This window comes from Scaptodrosophila lebanonensis, unplaced genomic scaffold (genome assembly GCF_003285725.1).
Source record: "Scaptodrosophila lebanonensis strain 11010-0011.00,11010-0021.00 unplaced genomic scaffold, SlebRS2 tig00000092-arrow-pilon, whole genome shotgun sequence".
Taxonomy (NCBI): Eukaryota; Metazoa; Arthropoda; class Insecta; order Diptera; family Drosophilidae; genus Scaptodrosophila; species Scaptodrosophila lebanonensis.
The window spans coordinates 5,437,642-5,462,028 of NW_022060566.1; the positions used below are offsets into that span (position 1 = coordinate 5,437,642).

Here is a 24,387-nt window from a genome sequence, read left to right on the forward strand (position 1 = left end):
GAGCTGAGGCTAAAGCCTGCCCTAAAAACCACAACCGCAGGCTAATAAAATGCTGAGTAATATCCATGTTACCACCATTCTTTTATAGAACAATATATAACACCTCAAAGTCATACTTTGTAAGACCTATAGATTATTTAACTCCTTTCGCAATCGCACACAATTTCAAATTAAAAACTAAATTAGATTATAACAATTGAAAAGAATTTGTACAATACTCTGATTCCCACTTTGAAATCAACCACACTGATTGGGATTTGTTGAAGTTTTTCTGTAGATCATGCATTAATTATTATTTAATCAACATTTAAATTTGTTGGTCCCCCCTTGGGAAAAGCTGCGTACTCCCTTGATTCTAAGCATACAGGGTGCGCCATCTTTTATGTCGGTATGTAAACATTGAATATCTTTGAAAATAAACAACCGATTTTCAAGATATTTTTATTTAATTTGGTTCTGTACAATTTCTTGAACTGAGGTTTTCAACACTGGTCTACTCAAGTCAATCGGTTCACTAATGACAAAGTTATTCAATATTTACATACCGACATAAAAGATGGCGCACCCTGTATATGTACATTTACAATCTACCTCAGCTCCAACAATATATTTTTATGCCTTGATCAGTTTTTAAACTTGTTTGAAATTTACTTGATTCCAAATTGATCCTGACACAGTTATTAGCAAAATTTTAACCAGTTTCGTAACAAATAAGAATCATAGACTTTTTAACTTTTAAAATTAACCCTTAAATCTTTTCTCGGCTACTTTTGTTAAGCTGTCAACATAATTAAATACATCTAAGGCCTATTTCATGATCCACCTCAGTTTATATTGCTGCAGTTTATTTACATATACTCTATAATAGTGTTGTAATTTGTCTAAAGAGATTTTTTCATTGTCTTTAAAAGTATAGCTTTTTATTGATAAGAAAAAAATGTTCAAAAAAAGAGCAGCTTAAATTTTAAAAGCATTTCACAGAACTTAGTTGTGCGTGGTTCTAGACTTAGCATAATTTATCGCAGCATTTCTTAGCTGGATAATAAAAGAGTTTCTTCTATACTAAATACTACATATATTTATTATTATATTTATGTGTGTATGAATAATAACGAAAAAAAAAACATGCGAACTTATTTAAATACTTGAGAATAAATTGCAAAACTTAAAACATTATCCATACTACTAAGTTTTTTAACGAAATGCGGATTAATTGCCTAAATATTAAGCTGCTAATAGCTTGTATAGTTCAATAATGGAATGGATTTAGGAAAGTAATAATTAGCAAAGGTTCGCATGAATCCAATAATATATTAAAATATACTGGATAATTACAAATTTGCACCTTTAAGCAGTTAAGCAGCTATACAGACTTTTGTGAAGATCCTTATTGCATTCTATTGGGACAAATTTGCAATATTGAAGTAATCTTCAAATTAATAAAACTTTGGCTCAGAAGGCGACCTCAGGTATTAACGCTACAAAAAAGAAAACAGTGCCAGTTAAAGCTGTTTAAGTTCAACTATTCATAACAATAGTTAATCTAAATGAAATGAAATTAAGCACGTCAAACTACTAGAAGATGATAGTTTTTAATTAATTCTTAATTCATCTATGGCTTAGTAGCTTAGACTGATTCCGTGTTGAAAAAAAAAACCCTGTGCCTTCTTTAAGCTTAATAGTTTTCGAATAGCGATACTGACGAAATCTGTGGGCTCTTCGAGCTATCTAGCAACATACTTATCTATAGATGTAGGCTTTTACCTTTTCAACTTGAGGGCTTTGGCCAGCCAGACACTGCGACTCGGAACCATGGCGCGGGGCATGCGTCATCAAAAAAAAAATAATAATAAAATAAAAAAAAAAAACAGAAGAAGAAGAAGAGAGACACCACCCAATGACCGCCCAGCCGAAGCGAGCAAAGCCGCAGCTTAACTTCAACTTTTAGTTCCAGCTGTCATTGTGTGTGTGTGTTTGTGTGCGTGTGTGTGAGTCTCTGCGTGTATGTGTGTGTGTTTGTATGGCGCGGGTGTATAAAAGCCAGATGCGCAGTCGCAGCCAAAGCATTAGACGAGTGCGAGCGTTGAGCGGCGCGTGCGCAGTAGAGAAGTTTTTTTAGATTTGATTTCCCACCAAACCACAAAGCGTCCACAACATGAAGTGCATTGTAAGCTGGATAGTGTTCAGGACAGCAGGACCTTTGGATTATCTTAACTTGACTTCATCTCATCTTACAGCTGTTCATCTCAGCAACATTGCTGCTGTGCGTCTGCCAGGCAGCGAGTGAGCTCACAGAGTCTGCGGCGGATCATCAGCAGGAGGCGGCCGATCAGGCAGGCGCCGCTAGCAGTTATGCGCCATTGCAGGAGAAGAAACAGGAGAAGCGATATGTTGGTGGTTACAATGGTTATGGTGGCTATACGGGCGGTTATGGAGGCTACGGCGGCTATGGCGGATATGGCGGTTACGGCGGATATGGCTCAGCATTGGGAGGCGTTGGCACGGACAGCTATTACAATCCATATAGCTCGTCCCGTGTCCTCGGCGGCTTGGGTAAGATTGGGAACCGTTTCCAAAATATGGTCGACCTGCTTCCTTTTTCGATTTCTAACAAATTTACGGTTATGTGAGAATTTTTTGAATTCATTTCTGTACCATATTTCTCTCGCGCAGTTCAACCGGAATTGAATTCGACAAAAATCACTCAGGGTTTTGGAGATATGAGCTTTTTGCAAAATCAAATTCAACAAATTTGCTCGAATGTAGATTTTATACGATATTTAGATTCTGGAACTAGTCTGAGAATATTTTACGCCTTCAATTTTAATGAATATTCTACATAATAGATGCAGGTGCTGCTGGCGGCTATGGTGGATATGGCGGCTATGGTGGAATTGGCGGTTTGAACTCAAATCCCTATGCGCTATCGTATTACAATTCACGTCTGGGTGCCAACTCCGCACTGGGCGGCTATGGCGGTTACAATTCCAATCCCTATGGATCTCTCTCCTACTACAATTCGCCCTATACACGCGGATATGGCAGCTATCCATCCAGCTATTACAACAGCAATTATGGCAGCAGTGTGGTTGGCGGCGGACTGGGAGCTTTAGGAGGTGTGCCACCCATTGGAGCGGCCGGCTATAACTATGGAGCCGGTATTTCGGGAACAGTCTATTAGAAATGAGACGCCATCTCTTGCAACAATTTATGTTTAGTGCAATTTATTTTATATATATATTTGTATATTAAAATTTTTTTCATTTTTTTTTGTTAACTAATTTAATCTCAATTCGTCAAATTCGATGGTTCACTTGATTGATTAAGCGTAGGCACCATGCTTGTCCCTTATCACCCAGAAGGCATCAACTATATCGCCATTTTTATCATCAGACACCTGCTCGAAATACAAGTGGGTTGCGTTATGAGCCTTCAAGCGTGTGTAGCCGTAATCCTGAAAGAATATAATAAAGAAAACTTATGAGTAATGTTGCCGTTTTGGGTTCCCCATTCTTCCGGTAGTAAAAAGCCAAAAATAGCTCGCAATTGGAACGTTTATGATGATTTCTTTTAAGCGATGTATCTCTCGAACCTTGTTAGGGATATTGTTTTTATATTTACCAAGTTTGAACTGATATATAATAATAAAACGCCCAAAGCTGATTTGTCCAATCAAGGGGATCTTTTTACAAGGCCTGAAAATCTAAATCATAATTAATTTGATACACCACTGGCAGTATCAACAATCTGTATTTCCTGACTCCATAACTCGTGCGAGCTCGATCCATTTTTGTATATACTAAAATGATATACACCTGATTTGGTGAGGATATATTTATATGACATGGAATGAATTTCCTAACCATCCATCCTATGGACAATATATAAAGAATGAGGCTATACAATATGATTTGTAATACACTTGGTTTGCATTTGCATAAATTAAGTCTACATATCAAGTTCGATACCCCATTCTATGATCATTAATTCAGTTCGTATGAATCTATCAACTCACATTGCTGTGGAAGGCATTCCACTCGGGTAGGGTATTTGGGAAGGGCTCACGTTCCTCCTTGCAGCCCGCGGATCCAGTAATAATCTGTATGGGTGCTTTTGCGTTGGTATAGGGCGCTTCTAAGCTACCATTGTACACCTTAAAGTCGTAAATGGGCCAAAGGCGAGTGTAGAAATGTTCATGCGCGAAGATTTCCACATCGACGCCATGCTTGTAGAATAGATCTTCCAGACCGAACCATTTTAACATGGGCAGACCTTGGCGTATATATGTCTCCAGTTTGCCATCGCAATCATATTCCTTATCGTCGCTACAATACATGGGCCGATGGCCGTAGGTGATTATCCAGGGTCGCTTGGCCCGATTCTCAGGCAGATTTGCTTCGGCCAGATCGCGTTCCAGCCAGTCGAATTGCTTTGTGAGCAGCTTGACACCATAATTCAGAAAGTAATAGACCTCGGTGGAGAAGGATATAAAATGTATCGGACCCATATTAAAGCTGTACCACAAACTGTCCCCGTTGCCGGGCATACTAAAGCGTTCCCGATAGTTGGAAAAGTTGCTGCAACGCGACGAAAAACTTAATGAAGCAAAGAACCACGAAAAGCAAGAAGAGCCTAGTACTTACTACTTTTCCTCATGATTGCCGGGACATACCATATACGGTACATAAGCTGCCACCGTTTCGATTTGTCGCATAAAGGCGTCTCCCACAGTCGCATCGTCCGTGTCCATATCGTAGGCAAAGTCGCCCACATGGATTATCGCATCGTACAAGCCTCGCTCCGTATCCTGCTGCAATCGTCCCAAAGACTGTGCGTTCTCATTACCCATGTCACCGAAAATTGCCAATGAGGGCGACCAATTTTCACCGCCAGGTGGCGTCTTAAAGTTAAAAACCGGCGACCAGCCTAAATTGCAACCACAACTATATTCATATCGGGTATCGGGCTGCAGTCCCCCGAGCACTACCCTGTGTACGTATTGACTGTGAGCCTTGGGTCCACCGTCCACAAACCGACGCGATGTTCCCGTCACTAAGGTCAGCGGATCCTTGGCAAAGTTCTGGGCAAAGTTCACCAGCGAGACATTTGTAGCATCGCGTGTGGACCACGTCACAACGATGTCCGTCAATTGTTCTGTAAAAATGCAAATGGGAAGGGAATCGTTTTAGCTGAACTGCTTAGAGCGCATTCTCAAAAATGTTAAAATACCCCATTTTTCTCCAACTTTATTTAGAAAATTTAAGCCCTTCAACCATCAAAAATATGATTAGATGTACATATATACATATAGGCAATAAGAAAGTGATACAAAACTTAAATAGAATCATAGTGATGCAATATTAATTATCGATTCTGAGACTCTATCCCAGTACAGGATATATTCCAGTCCTCATCTTTTTTAAATGTTACACAGCTTCCTTATAAAAAAAAATAATAATAATTGAATTTGAATTTAATTTTATTGCTGAATTATTCTACTAATAATCATTCATTAATTTTTTATAAAAGTTAGTTAATATGCTGACAGCCCATTATTGTCGACTCTTTAGTTGCCGTTCTCCTTCAAATAGAGAGGCGGTTGTGTATTACTTGGCACTTGTATATTGGGTTTATTAAATATATTCATTAGTACAAACATATAAAAAGTATATAGATATAGTGAGATAGAGAGATTACGGAATGCATTGCTTTGGTGGTTCCTTTGAGCCCAACAGCTTTAATAGAGAAAATATATTTAAAGATAACACAATATGCTTTAAAGGTCCACCCGTTTGTCGACTAGACCACATCGTAAGCCCCATGACTGTTCTTGACGATCCAAAACTTGTCGATGATAAGGCCCTTTCGATCGTCCGAAACTTGCTCGAAGTACAAATGCGAGGAGTTGTGCACCTTCAGGCGCAAATAGCCAAAGTCCTGGCTGTGGAAAGCGCTCCACGGTGGCATGTGTTTAAAGAAGGGCTCACGACCCTCGTGATTGCCAGCTGCACCGGAAATGATGTGCACTGGTGCCTTTGGATTCACATACGGCTCGGCCAATGAGCCATTATAAATGGTGTAGTTATACATTGGCCACATACGTTCGTAGCAATGCTCATGGGCCCAGATCTCCACATCTACGCCGTACTTGTAAAAAAGTGGCTCCAGCCCAAAGAAATCGAACATGGGCAGACCTTTGCGGACGACTGTCTCGTGATTGGCACAATCATCGCCATTGTCGTTGCTGCAATACATCGGCCGATGGCCGTACGTGATAATCCACGGATGTTTGGCCCGATTCGCCGGTTGTGTGGCCTTCGCCAAGTCCCGCTCCAGCCACTCGTACTGCATCACAATCTGCTTGATGCCGAACTGGGTGAAGTAATAGACCTCCGTGCTGAAGCCGATAAAGTGCACCGGACCCAGATCGAAGCTGTAGAACATGTTCTGTGTGCCGCCGGGCATGCTGAAGCGGTTGATGTAGTGCGAGAAATTGCTGTGAATGCGTCGTGGGTTTTTGGGAATTAGCACAGGTCTCTCTGACTAATATTCTAAATAGAAGCGAAACACGAAGAAGCCTAGCCACAGGGGGTGAGGAGTCACGCGTCAACTTTAAAATGAAATTTTCATTTCAATACAACCCGTCTGAATTGATCAATAGGTAATACATATATAAAGCTAACCCCTTAAGAAAATGTATCATCTGCAATAGCTATAAAGTATTCTACATTTAAGGATTATATTATTTATCATTAATTGAACACTTATGAATTCATTTCCATTTGAAAAATTTCCAAAAAAAAATTTCCCAAAAGTGATTATTAGAAGGTAGTTTTTAAACAAGAAAGGAATGCTAAAGTCGAGCAGGCTCAACTCTTAAATACCCTGTACCACCCCACAAAAAAGTAATTAAATTAATTAATTAATTTAATTAAATTAATTAACTAAATTAATTTAATTAATTAACTAAATATTAACTAATTAAATATAAAATATTCCATGCATGCATACATACATTTACAATTACATCAGAATCGTGTCTATGCGTGTTTGTGTACTTGTACATATGTATGTATGTGTGCATTGAGCCTGGTTATATGGCTATAACTTTTTTTCCGATCATTCTATCATAATGAGACTTGGTATACGGTTATATAATTACTAACCTAATGTGACAACCAAATTTTAGTTAAAAATTCCAAGAATTACGGGAGTTATAGAAAATCGTTAATAGGGGGGGAGTGGGGGGGGGGGGGGGTGGATCAAAAAAAATGAACAAACTCGTCCTTTCTCGGTCTCAGGAGAATCTGTATACCAAGTTTGGTTATTCTAGCTCTTATACTTTCGGAGATCCTTGCGTTCATACAGACAGACAGACGGACAGACAGACGGACAGACGGACATGGCTATATCGACTCGGCTTGTCATGCTGATCAAGAATATATATACTTTGTGGGGTCTACCAAGCCTCCTTCTGTGTGTTCCATGTGCACTCGCACTAAACTAATATACCCTTGTACCCTTTGGGTACAGGGTATAAAAATTGTTTATCAGATATTCTATTCATCCTATTATGATTTCGTTTCCATTTGGAATTTAGCGATTTTAGTTAATGCTCATGAATCATGATTAACATGATAGGGAATATAAGACGGCAACATTAATGGTCCAATATGGAAGATATTAGAAGACAATATTGACTTTCCCCCAAAAGGCAGTTGTTCATCATTATTATTAGGTGCTCCATGAAGAGAACGAACCTACACTTTCAGTTAATAATATTCCGTATTTACTTTTTTTGAAATTATGATTGATACCTAAGATAAATGATTTTAAACTAAGTATTCTCCAAGCTCATTCAGAAATGAATTTCGATTGAAATTTCAATATTTTGCTTTTACTTCTTACTACGTGTGTCCCATTGGATCGTTTTGAAGATGTTGGGGGTGTATTTTCAATTGATATTCAAGTATTCCGACCAACAACCTTCAAATGGAAACCCAAAACAGACATTACAATATTCGAAATGCGGGCTTCAATCTGAATGCGATTATATCGCGTACTTCCTGGCACATCTGTTTCGCATCCGTATACTGTTACTGCATCCGTATATGTTTGAGGCGTGAATGCCCCGGGATAAATGTTATGCATTTAGAAATCTTAGAGAAAGGGAAGCAAGCATTTTTATGATAAATATGATAAATATTCAAAACCCAAGCTATGGGGGACTGTATGGGGGACTATTTCAATGTAAAGTTGACGCACAGCTTTTCTGGGCAGGACTCTGGGCATGTTGGTTGGTAACTTACTAATGGGACTCGTGGTTGCCCACGCACACCATATAGGGCACATAGGCGGCTATTGCCTCAACCTGGCGCATAAATTCGTCACCAACGTTGCCATTGTCATCGTGCAAGTCATAGGCAAAGTCGCCCACATGGAGTATGGCATCGTACATGCCGCGTTGGGTCTCCTGTTGGAGCGCCGGCAGGGATTGTGCATTCACCACGCCCATGTCGCCGTAGATGGCCAGTGAAGGTGACCAGTTGCTGTGATTGGGCGGCGTCTTAAACCAAAACATGGGGGACCAACCGAAATGGCTGCCACAATGATATTTATATGTGGTGTTCTCTTGAAGATCGGGCAGCGTCACCTGAAGTTTGGCATAATTCTCATCGTTGTTGGTTCGGGACGACACCATCTACTTACACGATGTATGTACTGGACACGCTTCTGAGATCCACCATCGACAAAGGCTGTGGGTCCGTGGGGCGCCTTCGCGCTGTGCTGATATCCATCGATGCCGTACTCACATATCGACTCGTGGGTATTGTTGAGCGTATTCCAGGTGACGACAATGTCGAGCACAGATTCTGCAGAGGCACGGCACACATGTGAGATTTAGGTTTTAAACAGATTTATACAAATGCATGATGAATGAAGCAGGTAGGGTAGGTTCGGGGAATGTTCGGGTATCTATCGATTTCATCTCAATATCAGGATCATTATTCGAATGGATAAGTGTACATTTTTTTACACAGTAATATACAATGGGATTTCGGAATTGTACAGATACCGAAAGTTTGTTGAATCTATTTACAGGTTTTATTTATCATTAGTCAGTCGGCTACTTTGAAGAGCTGCAATAGCCATGGAAGTGGATTTTCGTGGCCTACATTTTCTGCTAAGACAGTGTAGCATTTTCTTAACGTTAATTGCATTTAATACACAAATTAGAATTCACTGATTCCTTTGCTTTATTTCAATTTCCAAGCCACGCGTAACGCTCTTGAGTTTATTCAAATAAGTATATTCTGCGATTGCTATGACGCTGCAAAACGTAAGCTTGTAGCTTAGGGCTTCAAATCTTGAAAATTATGACAGACAACAAAATTGTATTACAAACTATGAAATCTAATTAAAATTTAACAAAAAAAAAAAACAAGTTACTTTTATTATCTAACATCAGTTTCATGAATTGCAGCCCTAAAACACTGCCCATTTGTTTCAGATTCCGAGTGCAAAATTATAAAATGTGCACACATCAACAATTGTTGGTTGTTGGCCTGCAAACACATTTGTTTTAATTGCATTTTGAAGCACAGATACACGAATATATGTGCATATATGTATTTGTATGTATATAAATATATAGCATGTATATATTCGCTGTTCACATCAGAAGTTTGACAGCGAAATTGTAACGCTTCACAACTCAAACAAGTGAAATGTGTTATTCATTTCTTTCAGAACCTGTTCCCATAAATCGTTTATAATTACATACAACTTATATTCTGGAATAAGACACATTTTCTGACTGACGACTTTAGAATAATTTATAACCAGTAGTACTGCCAAATAAAATAATGCATAAATTAAAGGTTTTTAAAATATTATTAAGCATCTATTCTCCAGCAATTCGGAACAAACACTACAGCATTCTTGGGCCTTACTTTGAATTCTAAAATATATTTTGTTTGGTTTATACGCTTGCACTAAACGTAAGTTTTTTGATTAATTAAGAAACGGACACATTTACAATTACATACATACAATTACGGTTCTCAGAGCTAAACAATGTTTTTGTGATTAAGAGTTTTTAACTGGAAATTTCTCAAAAGAAAAGTACTTATACCCAAAATATGGACTGCTATGAAGATGTAAAAGGATTGATATCGCCTCCATTTGGACAACAAAGTACATAAGCTTACTATAGATATGTACATGTACGATTTAAATACATAAGAGCTAATTATTGAATGTTTTACCATAAAAATTGGCTAATTAAAGTAGATGCACGATAACATGATTATCGTTAAGCGTAAGGAATGTGTTACAGTTTGCGTTTCTGTTTCTGTTTATATTTCTTAGCAATGCAGGCAACGTGGCTTTTTGGTGTGTGAGGAATGTGCTAGAGCCGGCTATAATCAACTTGTATGTTTGAGCCAAATTGATTATCAGGTTGTACAAAGAATGTGCGCTATTAATACTGCCAGTTTGTGCATTTTGTCCATTGAGCTATGATCGTATCTATGTGTATCTATATATTTATATATGTATTTATAGGTCCTCGTAGCTGCCGTGCTGGTTTTTTATTAGCCAGAAACTATCAATGATGGCGCCATTTTGATCATCCGAGACCTGTTCAAAGTACAAGTGGGTGCGATTATGTGCTTTCAGGCGTGTATATCCGTAGTCCTGGCTATGGAATGCACTCCAGACCGGTATTTTGCCCTTGAATGGCTCACGGCCCTCCTTGCAGCCCGCCGAGCCAGTGACCAAATGTACGGGCGCTCGTGGATTCTCATACGGCGAGCCCAGCGAACCGTTTCGCACTTGATAGTCATAGATGGGCCATAGGCGCTCATAGGAATGCTCATGAGCCCAAATGGCCACGTCCACCCCGTATTTGTAGAACAGAGGCTCCAGACCGAACATGTGGACAAACGGCCAACCGACACGTGTTAGAGTTTCCGAGTGGGTGCAATCGTTATCGTTCTCATTACTACAATACATCGGTCGATGGCCGTAAACCACAATCCAGGGGCGTTTTGCTCGTTGTGCTGGCTCATTGGCTGCCTGCAAATCACGCTCCAGCCACTCGTATTGAAAGACCAACGTCTTGAGGCCGTAATTAAGAAAGTAATAGACCTCTGTGGAGATGCCAATGAAGTGTACGGGTCCCAGATCGAAGCTATAGAAGAGATTGTCTGTGCCGCCCGGCATGCTAAAGCGTGCCCGATAATTGGAGAAATTGCTGGAATGCGAAGCGTCATTAGACTCAATGAGACTCAAAGAGTTCGCAATCGGACTTCGGCTCCACTTGTGCAACACTTACAACTTCTCCTCGTGATTGCCCGGCACCACCATATATGGCAGATATGCGGCAATGGTCTCCACCTGACGCATAAACTCGTCCCCCACGCGTGCATCATTCGAGTTCATATCGTAGGCAAAATCGCCCACATGCAGTATAGCATCGTACATGCCCTGCTGGGTGTCCTGCTGCAGTCGTGCCAGCGACTGAGCATTCTCGTTGCCCATGTCGCCATAGATGGCCAGCGACGGCGACCAGTCCGACTCGCTGGAGGGCACTGTCCTAAACTGATATCGGGCGGACCAACCAGCCGCGCTGCCGCAATGGTAAGTGTAGCTAGTGTTTGGCTCTAGCTGTCTTAGAGTCACCTGAACGGTTAGGGGAGGAGGGAGTAGGATGAAGATTTAAGTCTAACTTCAATTACAAAGCTTTGTGTTGCGCATTTGGATGCATTCTACACACCCTATGGATAAATTGTGATTTATGCTTCCGACCGCCGTCTACAAATTTTGTGGCCCCACCCGTGGCGCGCTGCCTGAGTCCGTCGCTGGCTGCCGTTTCCGTCGGTCCGTACTCGACGACGCTGGACATGTCCGGCGGCAGGCTGCGTGTCGACCATGTGACAACTATTTCGCTATCGGTGCGCTCTGTGTGGTGATCGCGATAGAGAAAGAGAGGAGAGAACAATGCAAAAAGAGACGTTTTCTTAAGTTTTGCCAAAAAACATAATTCAACAACAAACTCATTCAACAATGTGCCAATGTGTAAACATTTAATTGGGTTACTCTTTGTTTTTTGTTATTTCCATTTCTGTTTTTTATAGATTTGTTCTCTTTTGTTGTTTTCTTATCACTTCAACCTATTCGAAATCGTGCGGGATTCAAATGACGCGCTTATCACGATTCTCGAATGTACAAATAATACAATAGTTTTTTTATAAATCACAAATAGTGCATACAGTACATACATATGTATTTGTATATGGTTATCACATTTGTACATACATACATATATGCCTACAATATACATACATACATATATATATTTGAAGGTTCTAAAACACACTGCTGATGACGTACGTATGTACGCTTTTTTTGTTTTGTTCATTTTCATGAATCTATAATCTATAAAAACCAGAGGCTTATGTGCCTAAAAAGAGACTCCTACAATAAAATTCTAGCAAAAATAAATAAGAGCGACTACTCCCCCGAATCGGATATGAGGACAAAAGCACTTGGTATAGTCATGGGTAACGTCTCCCTCCCTTTGAGGGGAACTCCCATGTTTGGTACAATGGTATTAAACTGCACAATGTGCCAATTATCAACAATATCATTGATAAGATTATTGCTTAAACAAATACTAAACACCATCAAAGGCAAATAAAACGAACTTAGTTGTCTGTATGTAGTATATGTTCAAATGTATATACATATGTTGTATGTGATAGAAACAGGCGAAATACAAGTAAGTTTTGGTGGGATGACGTTCGATTAGGTAAATAAAAATAGTAAGGGAATACATATACTCAGCACAGCTGACTTGTGAATTTCAAAATGGGTAAAAAGCATATTGTTGATGCTAAGCATATGGCAGACACACACTCGCCGGCACACATCATCAGCCAAAAATGCAATGTACACATACAGATATACTTATATAAATCTATATACACATGAAGGTACATATGTAATTTTTGCTAACACTTACCACCAAATGCCAAATGCACCTGTTCCGGTTGATAATGTACAATATGCACACTACTTTCCAAGTCATCGTCCAAAGTCATAATTGGTTCTTCGGGGCTGCCATTACTGCTGGGGCTGGCCAGGCCCGAAGGCAGAATGAAGCTAAGGGCAAGAAGCACAAGTTGCATTTTGATGGCCATTGGCTATTTTTGTTAACGTTGAATTGCTCCTTCACAAGTTTAGCAATAGCATTGCACAGACAAAAGATAAAACTTATTTGACAACTGCGTCGTTGCTAATTCGTCGATATGTTTGTAAATTAAAACTAACTCAGCACCGCATTTGCGGGAAGGAACGGCAATGATTGGCTTGCATGTAAAATCCAGCAATTTATAGAATGCAAAACAACAACAAACGCACTCCAATTCATCGATTGGTGCGATATCGATATTTTTGGTGTGAAAGTGTGTATGCACTGGTCGAGCGATTGCCTTCATGCATTCATATTTTTCAATTCTTTTAAATGTTTAAGTGGTACGCTATTAATAAGATTTGATTTTTATATTTATTTGACTGTGAACAATTTCCTACAAGCAGGTTTGCTTAATAAATTGTGAACTAGTTGTTTCTGAGTATGCATGATTATTGTTATGATCTGTCTTAAAACATGTACACTATATGGTAAATTCCGACATGTACTCTAAAACCAACCAATGATTTGATCGCCATTAATAATGAAAACAACAAATTTGAATCTATAAGGGTTCAGTCAGTAATTTTAGTAACTAGTTCATCAGCACGAAATCGGAACAAACAGGTTCTTTTTTTGTGCGTACCAAAGATGGTCACACTGTGCTTTAATACCGGAATATATATCAAATCGTCTAGAATTATTTAATTGCAAATTGCTACAAAGTTATTGTGTAGAAAGGTTTGCTTAATTAGAAAAGGCGGTATCAAAATCCACATGGATGATTCCAATGTAAGTAGATGGTAAATGCATATCAGTAAAAAGCTGAGATGAAACAGTGCACATTTTTACAGCCAAATATGCAGCAGGAGCAAGATTTGCCGGGCTATTCCTCTGCCGACGATAGCGGTTCTGAGGCCGAATCACTATCCAGTGGGGACTCAGATAGCTCAGATTCTGAGAACAATACAACAAAGAGTTGGGAAGATGAATATGACAAAATTGCGGGAAAGCCAGTCAAGGAATTCGAAGACTATGCGAAAATGTGTCGCTTAGCATTGTGAGTACAGGACGTAGCTCTACATTATTGGGGCAGCAACTAATCTACAAAATATATCCTTCTTCTGATTTAGGAACTTGACAGATTTCACGAAACTTAAAGCGTCGTTTGCTGAATTCGATGAAAAATATGCTATACCATCAGAACTTTGGTTACATTATCTGCGAAAGCTGATATTAGTAACACAAACAGACAAGGAGCGTAAGGAATTTGAGACTTGGTTGATAAAGGCGATGAAAACATATTATGGTGAGTAGAGAAGAGCATTTAAACTGTAAAATGATTTTACAACTTTTTTTGCAGATACAAAACTATCTGACCTCGTACTCGAGTACTTGATGGAAAAGGGATCGACGGATAATTCCTATTTCTGGTCAAACGTTATGGCTGACTACTCACTAGAATGTCAGCACTACTTTGAAAAGATGCGCACATTCCTGAAGTCCATAACAAACCAGGACGAATGCGACATAATTAACGCACTAGTAAGGGAGTCGTGTCCCAATTGGGATATTAGTAGTAAGGAATCGTATGCGATTTTAGATCTAGTCTTGATTTGTGATGATCTTGTGGCCAAAGCTCAGGCTCAGAATAACGACAAAAAATGGAAGAAGTATTATAGCACGTACCTCCACAAAGTTCGTGAAGATCCAACTATTAACAGCAGGGTCAAAGATGGGCTAAACAGGACAATGTTTGAACGTCTTGTGGCCACATTCCCCGCAGCCGATATACTTTGGATTGGATATATTGAGTACATGCAGAAGAATTCCACGCACGACAGTATAATTAGTAAACCTTCTCCAGCCAGTTCGGAACAAAAGTTGGGGTTTTTAAAAAATTCACCACTTGAATTGGTGAAACGTGCGTTGTTGGCCGGACCCAGTATACGACTAAATCATCTATATTTGCATATGATGGAGCAGGCAGGGTACACCGTCGAACAGATCGACGAGGCACTACAACAAATATTTCCTCGCATCACGAGACAAATGGTCATGACAGTGGAGCTTTATCTAGACTACCTAGCTTATCGTGTGCGCGTACTTAATTCCGAAAGTGAGGAACAAGTCACTGCTTTGCGCACATCATTTCAACAGGTGTGGGATAGCTTGTCCCTTACCTATGGCGATAAGGCAGATACTAACTTTGAAGTCCTGAAGCTATGGGCCCAAGTTGAATATTCCCACCTTAAGTGCCCCGAGCAAGGCAATGCCATATGGCGTCAAATTCTCGGTGAGTAAAAGCAATAATTTAATTAAATTAAGGTGGATCAAAATTCAATACATTTTTCAAATATTTATTGCAGCTTATTTATCTGAAGCGCAACTCTGGCTGGAATATGCCCAAATGGAAACTGAATATAATGGAGCGGCTGGCACTCGTGAAATACTTCAGGAGGCATTGGAACTGAATCTATACAATGCACACATCCTGGAAGGATACTATCGTCGTTTCGAGCGATGCTATGGAACATATGAAACAATCGCCGATTGCCAGGCCCGCCAGGCTACAATCGCACGCTCTTCTATGTTTGTAACCGAGCACCTACACCCACAAAATAGATTTAAGATGGCAAATTTAAAATTTTCAACACCTCAGCAGAGGAATAAACAGACGGACGCAAAAGACAAAACTCGCAAGCATCAGACGGCAGCTAAAGACAAAACCTCCAAACCTCAGGCGGCAGCTAAAGACAAACGTCCCAAGCCCCAAGTAACGGCAGGTCTAGACAATAACCCGCCTAAAGCTCAGCAACCAAGCAAACAGTCAAAGATAGAGAAACAACCTGAAGCAGAGCCCAAGGTCAACTTCACATATTCGGGTTAGTTTTAAAACATTATCTAAAGATGTAAAAGGAATACTTACACCAAGTTTCGTCTGTCTTCCTTTCATAGTCTCTAAGATTGAGGAATTCATACTAATGAGTCTTTAATATTTTTTTGATATCTTTTTTTCCACAGTCGACATGGAGGAAAATAAAATATTTATTAAGAATTTGCATGCCGATTGCACTGAGCACGAGCTGCAAAACATTTTTAAAGATTACGGCGCCATTAAGGATGTGCGTCTCGTGTACAATTTGTGAGTAGTGGTTAAATACGTCTAAACTTCTGCTGATAACACAATGTCCCTTCCAATGAAATATTTAGAAGAAACGTTTTCAAGGGCTTTGCGTACATTGAGTTTGAAGAGGCCGAGCATGCTTCGAAGGCCGTCGCTGGAGCAAATGGTCTTTCTCTGGGCGGGAAGGATGTAAGCAATAAAATACAAATACTTAAAGATCTGATAAACTCTTCTGTTTGCTATTTTCAGATCTTTGTCGCCATCTCACATCCGCCTCAAAAACGCAACTCGGAGAAGTTTGAAAAGCCACTGGCCCAAAAACGTCGTGTACAGACTTCGCTTATACCAACAACGTTTTTGCGTCAGGATGCGGCTGCAAAGCGTCGCAAAATGCTGGACATTGAAATAGAAACTGACAAAGGGAAAAATAATGACGGGGCCACCGCAAGCTCTTCGATCGTATCAAATGGCGGCGAGGGCGCTAAGAAGACAAATGATTATTTTCGTCAATTATTAAATAAATAAAATGTAATATGTTTAGCTCGGTTCGTAGCTATGTACAATACAAACCGATTTGTTTTTATTTAGTCAAACAGATCGATGAAAAAACATCGCTATCCGATGTCCCTATGAACTAAAATACGGCCATTTACAGATGTATGTACTACAAATTTGCTTTATTCATCACACTTGGAATTGGTTTGTCAATGGGACTATGTCTTAAACTTAATGCTCTTGGTGACTGTTGCCTTGATGCCAGATATTTCGCCACCATATCGTTTTGTTTCCTTACGAACTGCTCGCACTGCACCCTTGCGTCGAATGATGGCCTTGCGATACTTGCCGCGGTGCTTTACACGCGGATTGCGCAGCTCCTTCTTTCGGTGTGGGGTGAGGCCTTTGTTTTTGGCAATTTGATAGGTGATACCACGGCGAGATAGCTCAGACTCCTCATCTTCCTGGTCGTCTTCTTCGGCTGTTTCGTGGTCGACGTCATCATCATCATCTAGCTCTTCATTATTCTTTACACTTGCCGTTCCATTGTCTTTATTTTCAAGATCATTTCGCTTCTCATATTTGTTGAGTATCTGCAGTTTGGCTTTGCGCTGCTTTACGTCCAGCACTGTAAATGCATCGCCATCCTGTATGCGCTCCAGCAATGCCTCCAGCTGTGGCCGTATGTATTCCTCGTAGCGTGGCGTCAACTGCTGCCGCACCTGTTTTAGCTGCACAATACGCTTGATGACTGGATGGTGCTTGACGCTGCTGCGCTTGGCCTTGAGCAAGAGATAGAAGGACACGTTAGAGCAGTAGGTCAACAGAACGTTTTGATAGAGGCTGGCAAAAGACAGTGCCGGCACCATAGGCACGTTGTGGTTCCGCACATAGTTAAGCACAGGGGCTGTCAGCTCCTGCACCTCCGCCAGATACTGTTGGAATTCCTGTGTTAGGCCAATGAATTCGGGCGAATCCTTCTGCAGTAACTGCAGGCGTTCGCGTTCGTTTAGACCAGTCAAATCTGCCAAAACATGGATGCTGCCGTCTTGCCTTTTTGTTGTGTCGTCTTCACTGTCGGACTCGGGCAGCTTAACGTTGTCAAGATGAAAATCAGCTTCCTGCATTTGTTTGGCCAAGCGCAACTGTATCTTTTTAGCCTCTTCCTCTTCAGCCAGTGCCTGCTCCTCCTCCTGGGCATTGTAATTGCTGTAATCGGGATCAACAAAATCTGTATTGTAATAGGCGCTCTTTTTGTTTCCCCAGTTCATTGTGTCCGGGAGGTCGCCATCATCATCCTCAGCCCCTTCGATATCGCTGTCACGCATTAACTCGCCAACATCGTCGTTGTTTGCCGCATCGTCCTCGTCGCTATCACTGAATAAGAGGACCTCTTCATTTCCATCTTGTTCGTTGCGTTCTTTGCGTTCCTTACGCAAATCCTCTATCAATTCACGCTCATCCTCATCATATTCCAACTCGGAGTCGGTCAGCTCATAATTATCATCTTCGCTGTCCATTTCCAACTACGACTATCGTTTACTGATTGAACAAAATAAACTAAAAAATTCAAAAACTATAAACTACACGTGCAGCAAGCAAATGGTCTAGGGATGGACCAATTCAGGTCATGTAGCGCTGCCATAGTATACTCATTAAATGGCGCTGCCAGATGAACAGATTTTTTGATTTGTCACCACCTTGCCTGCCATTATCAACGAACTTTTACAGTTATAAATTCATTTTCTTACGAATCGTTTATTGGGTCGCTAGTAGTGAGTCCTGTACGAAATGGAAAAAGAAAATGAAAATAAAGCCGTAGAATTACATTCACCAAGATCGACAAAGTCTGCCGTTGCTTCGCATAATAATCAATTACAGAATTATGAGTCCATCACTTCACCGCAAAATTTGTGTCGCAAAAATGAAAGTTTAGTCGCCGGAATCCAAAATATGTCTCGTGCTGATTACGTTGCCAATTGGCTGAACGAAAATTACAAATTTCTAAACGAATCAGATGTTTCGCCACCACCCGAATTTTTAGATTTCTCTGCCAGCAATTGCGTTCAATCAACTAACGTAGATGCAGAGGAACCAATTGAGTGTAAGGATTCCAATAAAGTTTTGGGTGACAGCAATGATGAAGGATTGTTGTCCCAGTTTGCCCCAAATCCTTTCATTGAAGCCATAGAAAATGTGTCTTTGGAAAACACAACCGTAGAACTAGCAAAGGACGAAACGCCTGAACGGATCATGTTTGAAATTATGCAAATACATGTGGCAATCCCCGATTATGCCCTTGTAAATAAAATTTAAAAACGTTGAAGGAAACATTATAGTGCACTCTTTTTATTACAGTCCGATACTATATACAATGTGGATCGGCCCCTGGAAGCTATACCCTTAGATCTGGACATTCCACCTATGCCGTTACCGGCGCATTGCAAAATTGATGCTCTGCTGCGAGTTCATGTTTCAGAGGTTGGAAATGTTGCTCATTATCAATTCAATGGTAATTTAAAATATCATCCGGTTATTGCAGGTGTATTCGCCCTTTCAATTTTGGTTTCATTTCACAAATACTGGTTATGATCCGCATGAGCGTTTTAGCTATGAGTTAAAGTAAGGATTTGCATTGAAGCGTGCTAAAATTTATGTCGGACCAGTTTCTCTATCGATTACACATTGCATTTTAACAAGTTCTGAAAAATATACCAACACAAGAGCTGGACCAACATCGTTTTAGTGTCTAACTAAAATATATTTTTTTTAATCGTATTGTCGCCATTTCAGTTTGTTTTATTGCCAGCAGCAGGAGACGCGATGGAATGTGGGCACATACTTTATAAGGCCCGGAGTGATTTGTGCGGCCGCCTATTTGGGAACTTGGCGTCGTGCTAAAATTTTGGCCGAGCCTCGGCCGAGCACTGTCATGGTATATTTTATCGACTATGGCATTGTGGCGGAAGTTGCGCATTCCGATCTGAGGTTTCTACACTTGTCTTTCTCTGAACTGCCAGCGCTTATATCGCGCGGTACACTCTCCCACGTTCATCCACTGGGATTGCATTGGCATCGCGATAGCACTGCAGGGTTTAAGGAATTGGTCAAATCGGCCGACCTATACGCCCGCGTTACGGATATCGATCATACAGTGAGTTAATCATGGCAGAGTCTTCAGCACGATGCAAGAATTAAACTAAGACTTGCTTTGAAATATACACTTTTTATGCATCAATTAATTATTAATAATTAATTACATAAATTTAAATTGGCTTTTCCACTACAAAAAAAAAAAAAAAAAAAGATTTTAAATTATGCAGCTTACAAATTAATTGGAGTAGTTGTGCTTTTCGAAATGAAAATTCCGCACAAAATCTAATTGATCCAGTTTGCAAATGCGAACAGGCTTGATATTCTTTATTTTAAGTGCCACGCTAGTTTTTATTGTACGGAAGCAAACTTTAATCACTCCAATCTTATTGGAGTGCAATAACAATTGTCGTCGCTTAACTATCTAACTAAAACTTTTCGCTTATTTAAATCGAACGACAGCTATATACAGAAGTCTATCAGATTTTTTCCCATTTCATGAACAAATTCCTTTACATAATGGTACTGAAATTGACTCGGGAAAGGCCTTCATATCGTAATAATTAAAAAACTAAGACTAAGGCAAGTTATGCAAATGAAATTGATGCTAAAGGCAAACATATACAATAAATAATACGAACTTAATGCCAACTAATAAGATAATGTATATATCTTAAAGTGTAGTTAAATTGTATAACTAAATGACAATGGAAATAAAATATATTTATTGAAACAATCCCTCATCTTTCAGGATCGCGTTGTGACTATGGATTTGTCATATAATAGCAATTTCAATCCAACATTTGGGATGATACTAACTAAAGTTGGCTTGGCTGGTATGAGCGAGCACTTTAAGAAGGACTATCGAGATATCTTCGCTGGATGTCGAATTCGCTATTTGCGCGAACGCCTCCCCACGTAAGGAAATCCACATCCCAGTTGATGGCATAATTGCTTAATAAAATGTTATATCGCTTGCAGCTTCGAGATGCTGGAGAATCACACATTTCCGGTTGATGCCGATAACGCTTTCGAGGATGCATTCGACAAAATCATCTATGCACCCGATTTCTTTGACAAATTCAAGCCGCCCAAGCTAAACAATCCGTTTCGCATAAATCTCGAGAACGCTCTCGCTAGTTGGTTGGAGAAGAACAAGAAGGAGGAAACGGAACTGAGGAAGCTATACAAAGAACATAAACGCAAACTGAAGCAGCAATTTAATAAACAGCAATGCGAACTTTTGGAAGAAACTATTCCCCGGCCACTGTAGCGTAGATTGCCCTTTCTAGCATGAGCCTTTTAAATAATTTCCTTTTTTTCACATACTTTACGATTTAAATCGTATATGTAGCTCCGAAGTCTATATCAGGCAGGTACCTTCATGTAATCGAATATATGTATTAAAAAGTAGTTGAAATATTCAATTATTAAACAAGGCGCTTAATTCCAAAAATCCTTTTTGAAATAGAATAATGTATAAAAAATAATAAATTAAAAAGGCATTCTATTCGTTTAGTTTTAATTAAATTTGTTCAATAAATTGCAATTTGTTGCCTACTGTTTTAACAAATCTCTATAAACGGATCCTGGGTATTTTGAACTTACTACATATATGGCTTTAACTTAAATATTTGGCATTCAAAAAATTCGAAACAAATGTGTATTATATTAATTTTAGAATTTGATTAGCGTATGTATGCGTCGATTTTCCCGTTCTGTGGGTGCTTTTTGTAAGTGTTGGTTGGGTTGTCTGTTTTGTCTTAGTTGGGGCTACTAGTCAGGGCTGTGCGATACAAGACAAGACGTGTGTGGCGCAGATACAATAGACATTTTTTTGCGATTGGCTGTGTGGAACACGGCATTCGGAAAAAAGTACCATTGTAGTCCCTGGGCCACTGTCATCGCCTTGAAATCGGAATCATTTTGGGCCGCGGGCAGTTGAGTTACGTCTAGTCCATGATTTCTTTTAAACGCTCAATAGCATGTGGGGACAAAAGCACTTTGAGCCGCAAGCGTCTGCAAAAAAGAAAATGGAGAAAACATACAATTAGGCCCCCAAGGTGGAAAGAGGGGCTTGCATAATTATAAACTTTGTTATTATGCAGCAGATGAGAATTTTCGTGCGTGGAGAACTGGAACCTAAAAATTAAAAAAAAAACTTTTCTAGAAAATAATTAAAAATTAATAAATTCGCAAAATGTCTCATCTTGCATAAATTAAAGCCAAGCCAAATCGATTTCCGATCGGAAACGGAAACGGTATTGAAAATGTCTGTAAATGAAAAGATTTATCGTTCCATGCATACATACCTCTTGGATCACTGCTCGAAAATCCGACGCAGAGCACGTACATTGGGCGATGGAGATGGCGGAGTCTCCGGATCGATCATTTCAAATGAGGACATGGCGTAATCTCCGCCTGGAGTATTTGCTGTTGTGTGAGCAGCGGCCATGGCCTCATGCTCCTGCACATGCTTCCGGACATTCTTGTACGTGTAGGCTGATGACCCCGACGGGTCTGTGGACGTTGCGTACTCGTTATTGTTTGGCGGCGTTGTTGGGGCTGTCGGCCGGGTACTTGTCGTAGGCAGATCTTCGTAGCTGCTGCTGCTGCTGCTGGTGGTGCTGCTGTTGCTGTTGCCGCTATTATCGGACAGCTCCATGACGCCCATGCGCATCAGGTTCTGTGAAGTGCCCGGCTCATCCTTCCCATTGCCATTGCGGTTTTTAAAGACCTTCAGCCACGGTAGTATCAACGAGATTTGATGCCAATGCGCTGTAGCCGATCCCAGCGGCTGTGCCTTCTCGTCAAGAGTCAGGTTCTCCAAGTGGGGCTCTTGCTTCTGGTGTGGGTGCTGATGATGATGATGATATGAAGCTGGACGATGGTGGTACGCGGCAATGGTGGTGGTGAGGGAGACATATTCGGGCGCTGCATCATCGCTCTGACAGTCGTTCATGCGCAGGATGCGTGTCTCCTTGCGACAAAGCGCCAGCGGATCGCTGTGCACCTCCATGGTGTCCACAGTCTCCATGGCCTCAGCGGCCAGCGGCGCTGTATGCATGTCCGTATCGTACGCGCTGCTGCTATGATCCTCCTGTTCTTGCAGCAGCAAATCGGGATGCTCCTGGAACTCTGCCATTACTGTGGTGGTGGTGGTCGATGTTGCCGAGAAGTGTCCCAAATGTAAAGGCTCCGACTCGGATTCCATCAGTGTTGTGGACGTTGCTGCCAAATTGTGGGGACTCTGCGCTCGAGCCGCTGCCGCTGCTGCCTGGCCGCGTGCCATATTGCTGCTAGAACGTGAGTTGCCATAACGCAGACGCTGCTGGAGCATGGCGCGTTTCTCCTCGTCCGGTCTCTGCTGACCCAGCGCCAAGGTTGTTGAGATCAGCGCCGCATCGGCGTGGCCCACTTGCGCACCCTGTTGATTGCGCGAATGTCCGGCGGCCTGCCGCCGCTGGCGTCGCTGTCCCAGACGCTGTAAATTGCTCCTGGACTGGGCATTGCCGTAACTGATGCGCTTCGCTGCACGCTCTCGCCGCTCCACAGCTTCGCGTCTGGCGTCGGCAGCCGCCAGCATTTTGGCTGTCATGCGCAGCTCTCCGCGCATATAAAAATGGGCGCCCGTCTCGGCGAGCTCCGCGTTGCGGCGCGAGATCTCCTTACCCAGCTGCTTTGAGCGAGCGAGTGCCTCGAGGCGTTGGATGTGCTGTTGATTCTCCGGTGTGGCCAACACCTGGGGCGGTAGACGACGCCGGGACGACGTCTTTACGTTGCCAACATTACTAGTGCAGGAACTGGCGCCAGCGGTGGTGCCACTACCGCCAGCCGACTCCTTGATCTCCTCGATCTCGCGAAACAGACGCTTTAAGCGCACCTGACGCATCTTCAGCTCGATGGTTCGGTCATTGAACTCCTGGATGCGCTCGTATTCCTCGCGCAAGCGCTGCAATTGGCCGTTCTTCTTACTGTTGTTGAACATGCGCCGAAAAAAGGGTGTGGACTTGATCTGGTACGACATTTTGTTCCTGATTGACGAATCTAACCTCAACTGACTTTTTAAGAATTCTGTTATTTCTTCTTTTCTGTCGCGCTTCGCGTTTAATGATTTCGCGGGCAATTTGGAATCAATTTCTTTTGGGTATTATGCAGAAAATCGACGACTGTACACGCTTATTTTTGAACTTTTTGTTGCACTCGAGAATTTTGTACGCTTTCCTAAAAGTTTTTTACGAGAGAATGAATTACGAAATAGATTTTTTCATGTGTGCTGCTTTTTAAAGTTTTGTGGCTAATGCTGAAATGACACTTTTCGATTTCAAAGCGGCCTACTCAGATGATACATATGTACATAAATAGTAAAAGACAATTTCGTCTTTTCAAGCGACATATGTATGTATGTAAGCAGTATATTTATTTCGTTTGGTAAATTATAAATATTTTAAAGTCCACAATATAGTTATTCTAGCTG

General features: G+C 41.0%; 6 protein-coding genes across 10 annotated transcripts; 3 read left to right on the forward strand and 3 right to left on the reverse strand.

Moving 5' to 3' along the window:
- The first annotated feature begins 2,078 nt into the window (after positions 1–2,078).
- On the forward strand, positions 2,079–3,277 carry LOC115627048 (cold and drought-regulated protein CORA). Of its 2 annotated transcripts, none has more exons than XM_030522589.1 (3): positions 2,079–2,167; positions 2,238–2,553; positions 2,847–3,277. In XM_030522589.1, exons 1-3 carry the CDS (start codon positions 2,156–2,158, stop codon positions 3,179–3,181), a joined length of 663 nt encoding a protein of 220 aa, XP_030378449.1. In that variant the 5' UTR covers positions 2,079–2,155; the 3' UTR covers positions 3,182–3,277. The 2 variants fall into 2 exon arrangements, with proteins under 2 accessions (XP_030378449.1, XP_030378450.1); XM_030522590.1 differs by having other exon boundaries at positions 2,853–3,277.
- On the reverse strand, positions 3,208–13,373 carry LOC115627047 (acid phosphatase type 7). 4 transcript variants are annotated; one of them, XM_030522585.1, is made up of 4 exons: positions 13,028–13,370; positions 4,644–5,154; positions 4,016–4,577; positions 3,208–3,454 (listed from the first exon to the last, which is right to left on the reverse strand). In XM_030522585.1, exons 1-4 carry the CDS (start codon positions 13,203–13,205, stop codon positions 3,323–3,325), a joined length of 1,383 nt encoding a protein of 460 aa, XP_030378445.1. In that variant the 5' UTR covers positions 13,206–13,370; the 3' UTR covers positions 3,208–3,322. The 4 variants fall into 4 exon arrangements, with proteins under 4 accessions (XP_030378445.1, XP_030378447.1, XP_030378446.1 ...); XM_030522587.1 differs by lacking the exon at positions 13,028–13,370 and adding an exon at positions 8,310–8,447; XM_030522586.1 differs by lacking the exons at positions 3,208–3,454; positions 4,016–4,577; positions 4,644–5,154 and adding exons at positions 5,462–6,496; positions 8,310–8,653; positions 8,710–8,873 and having other exon boundaries at positions 13,028–13,373.
- Positions 13,374–13,849: 476 nt separating this feature from the next.
- Positions 13,850–16,891, forward strand: LOC115627279 (RNA-binding protein 4F). Its single transcript, XM_030522910.1, has 8 exons — positions 13,850–13,987; positions 14,050–14,255; positions 14,329–14,504; positions 14,559–15,491; positions 15,565–16,080; positions 16,220–16,340; positions 16,409–16,511; positions 16,572–16,891. The coding sequence occupies exons 1-8, from the start codon at positions 13,973–13,975 to the stop codon at positions 16,845–16,847; spliced, it is 2,346 nt and encodes a 781-aa protein (XP_030378770.1). The 5' UTR covers positions 13,850–13,972; the 3' UTR covers positions 16,848–16,891.
- Positions 16,892–16,970: 79 nt separating this feature from the next.
- LOC115627280 (something about silencing protein 10) lies at positions 16,971–18,411 on the reverse strand. The gene has a single exon (XM_030522911.1). The coding sequence runs from the start codon at positions 18,335–18,337 to the stop codon at positions 17,036–17,038; it is 1,302 nt and encodes a 433-aa protein (XP_030378771.1). The 5' UTR covers positions 18,338–18,411; the 3' UTR covers positions 16,971–17,035.
- Positions 18,412–18,591: 180 nt separating this feature from the next.
- Positions 18,592–21,368, forward strand: LOC115627332. The gene is made up of 6 exons (XM_030522977.1): positions 18,592–19,118; positions 19,176–19,298; positions 19,360–19,439; positions 19,611–19,971; positions 20,662–20,828; positions 20,892–21,368. Exons 1-6 carry the CDS (start codon positions 18,609–18,611, stop codon positions 21,181–21,183), a joined length of 1,533 nt encoding a protein of 510 aa, XP_030378837.1. The 5' UTR covers positions 18,592–18,608; the 3' UTR covers positions 21,184–21,368.
- Positions 21,369–21,404: 36 nt separating this feature from the next.
- LOC115627331 lies at positions 21,405–24,193 on the reverse strand. Its single transcript, XM_030522976.1, has 2 exons — positions 22,223–24,193; positions 21,405–21,929 (listed from the first exon to the last, which is right to left on the reverse strand). The coding sequence occupies exon 1, from the start codon at positions 23,935–23,937 to the stop codon at positions 22,231–22,233; it is 1,707 nt and encodes a 568-aa protein (XP_030378836.1). The 5' UTR covers positions 23,938–24,193; the 3' UTR covers positions 21,405–21,929; positions 22,223–22,230.
- Positions 24,194–24,387: the final 194 nt, after the last annotated feature.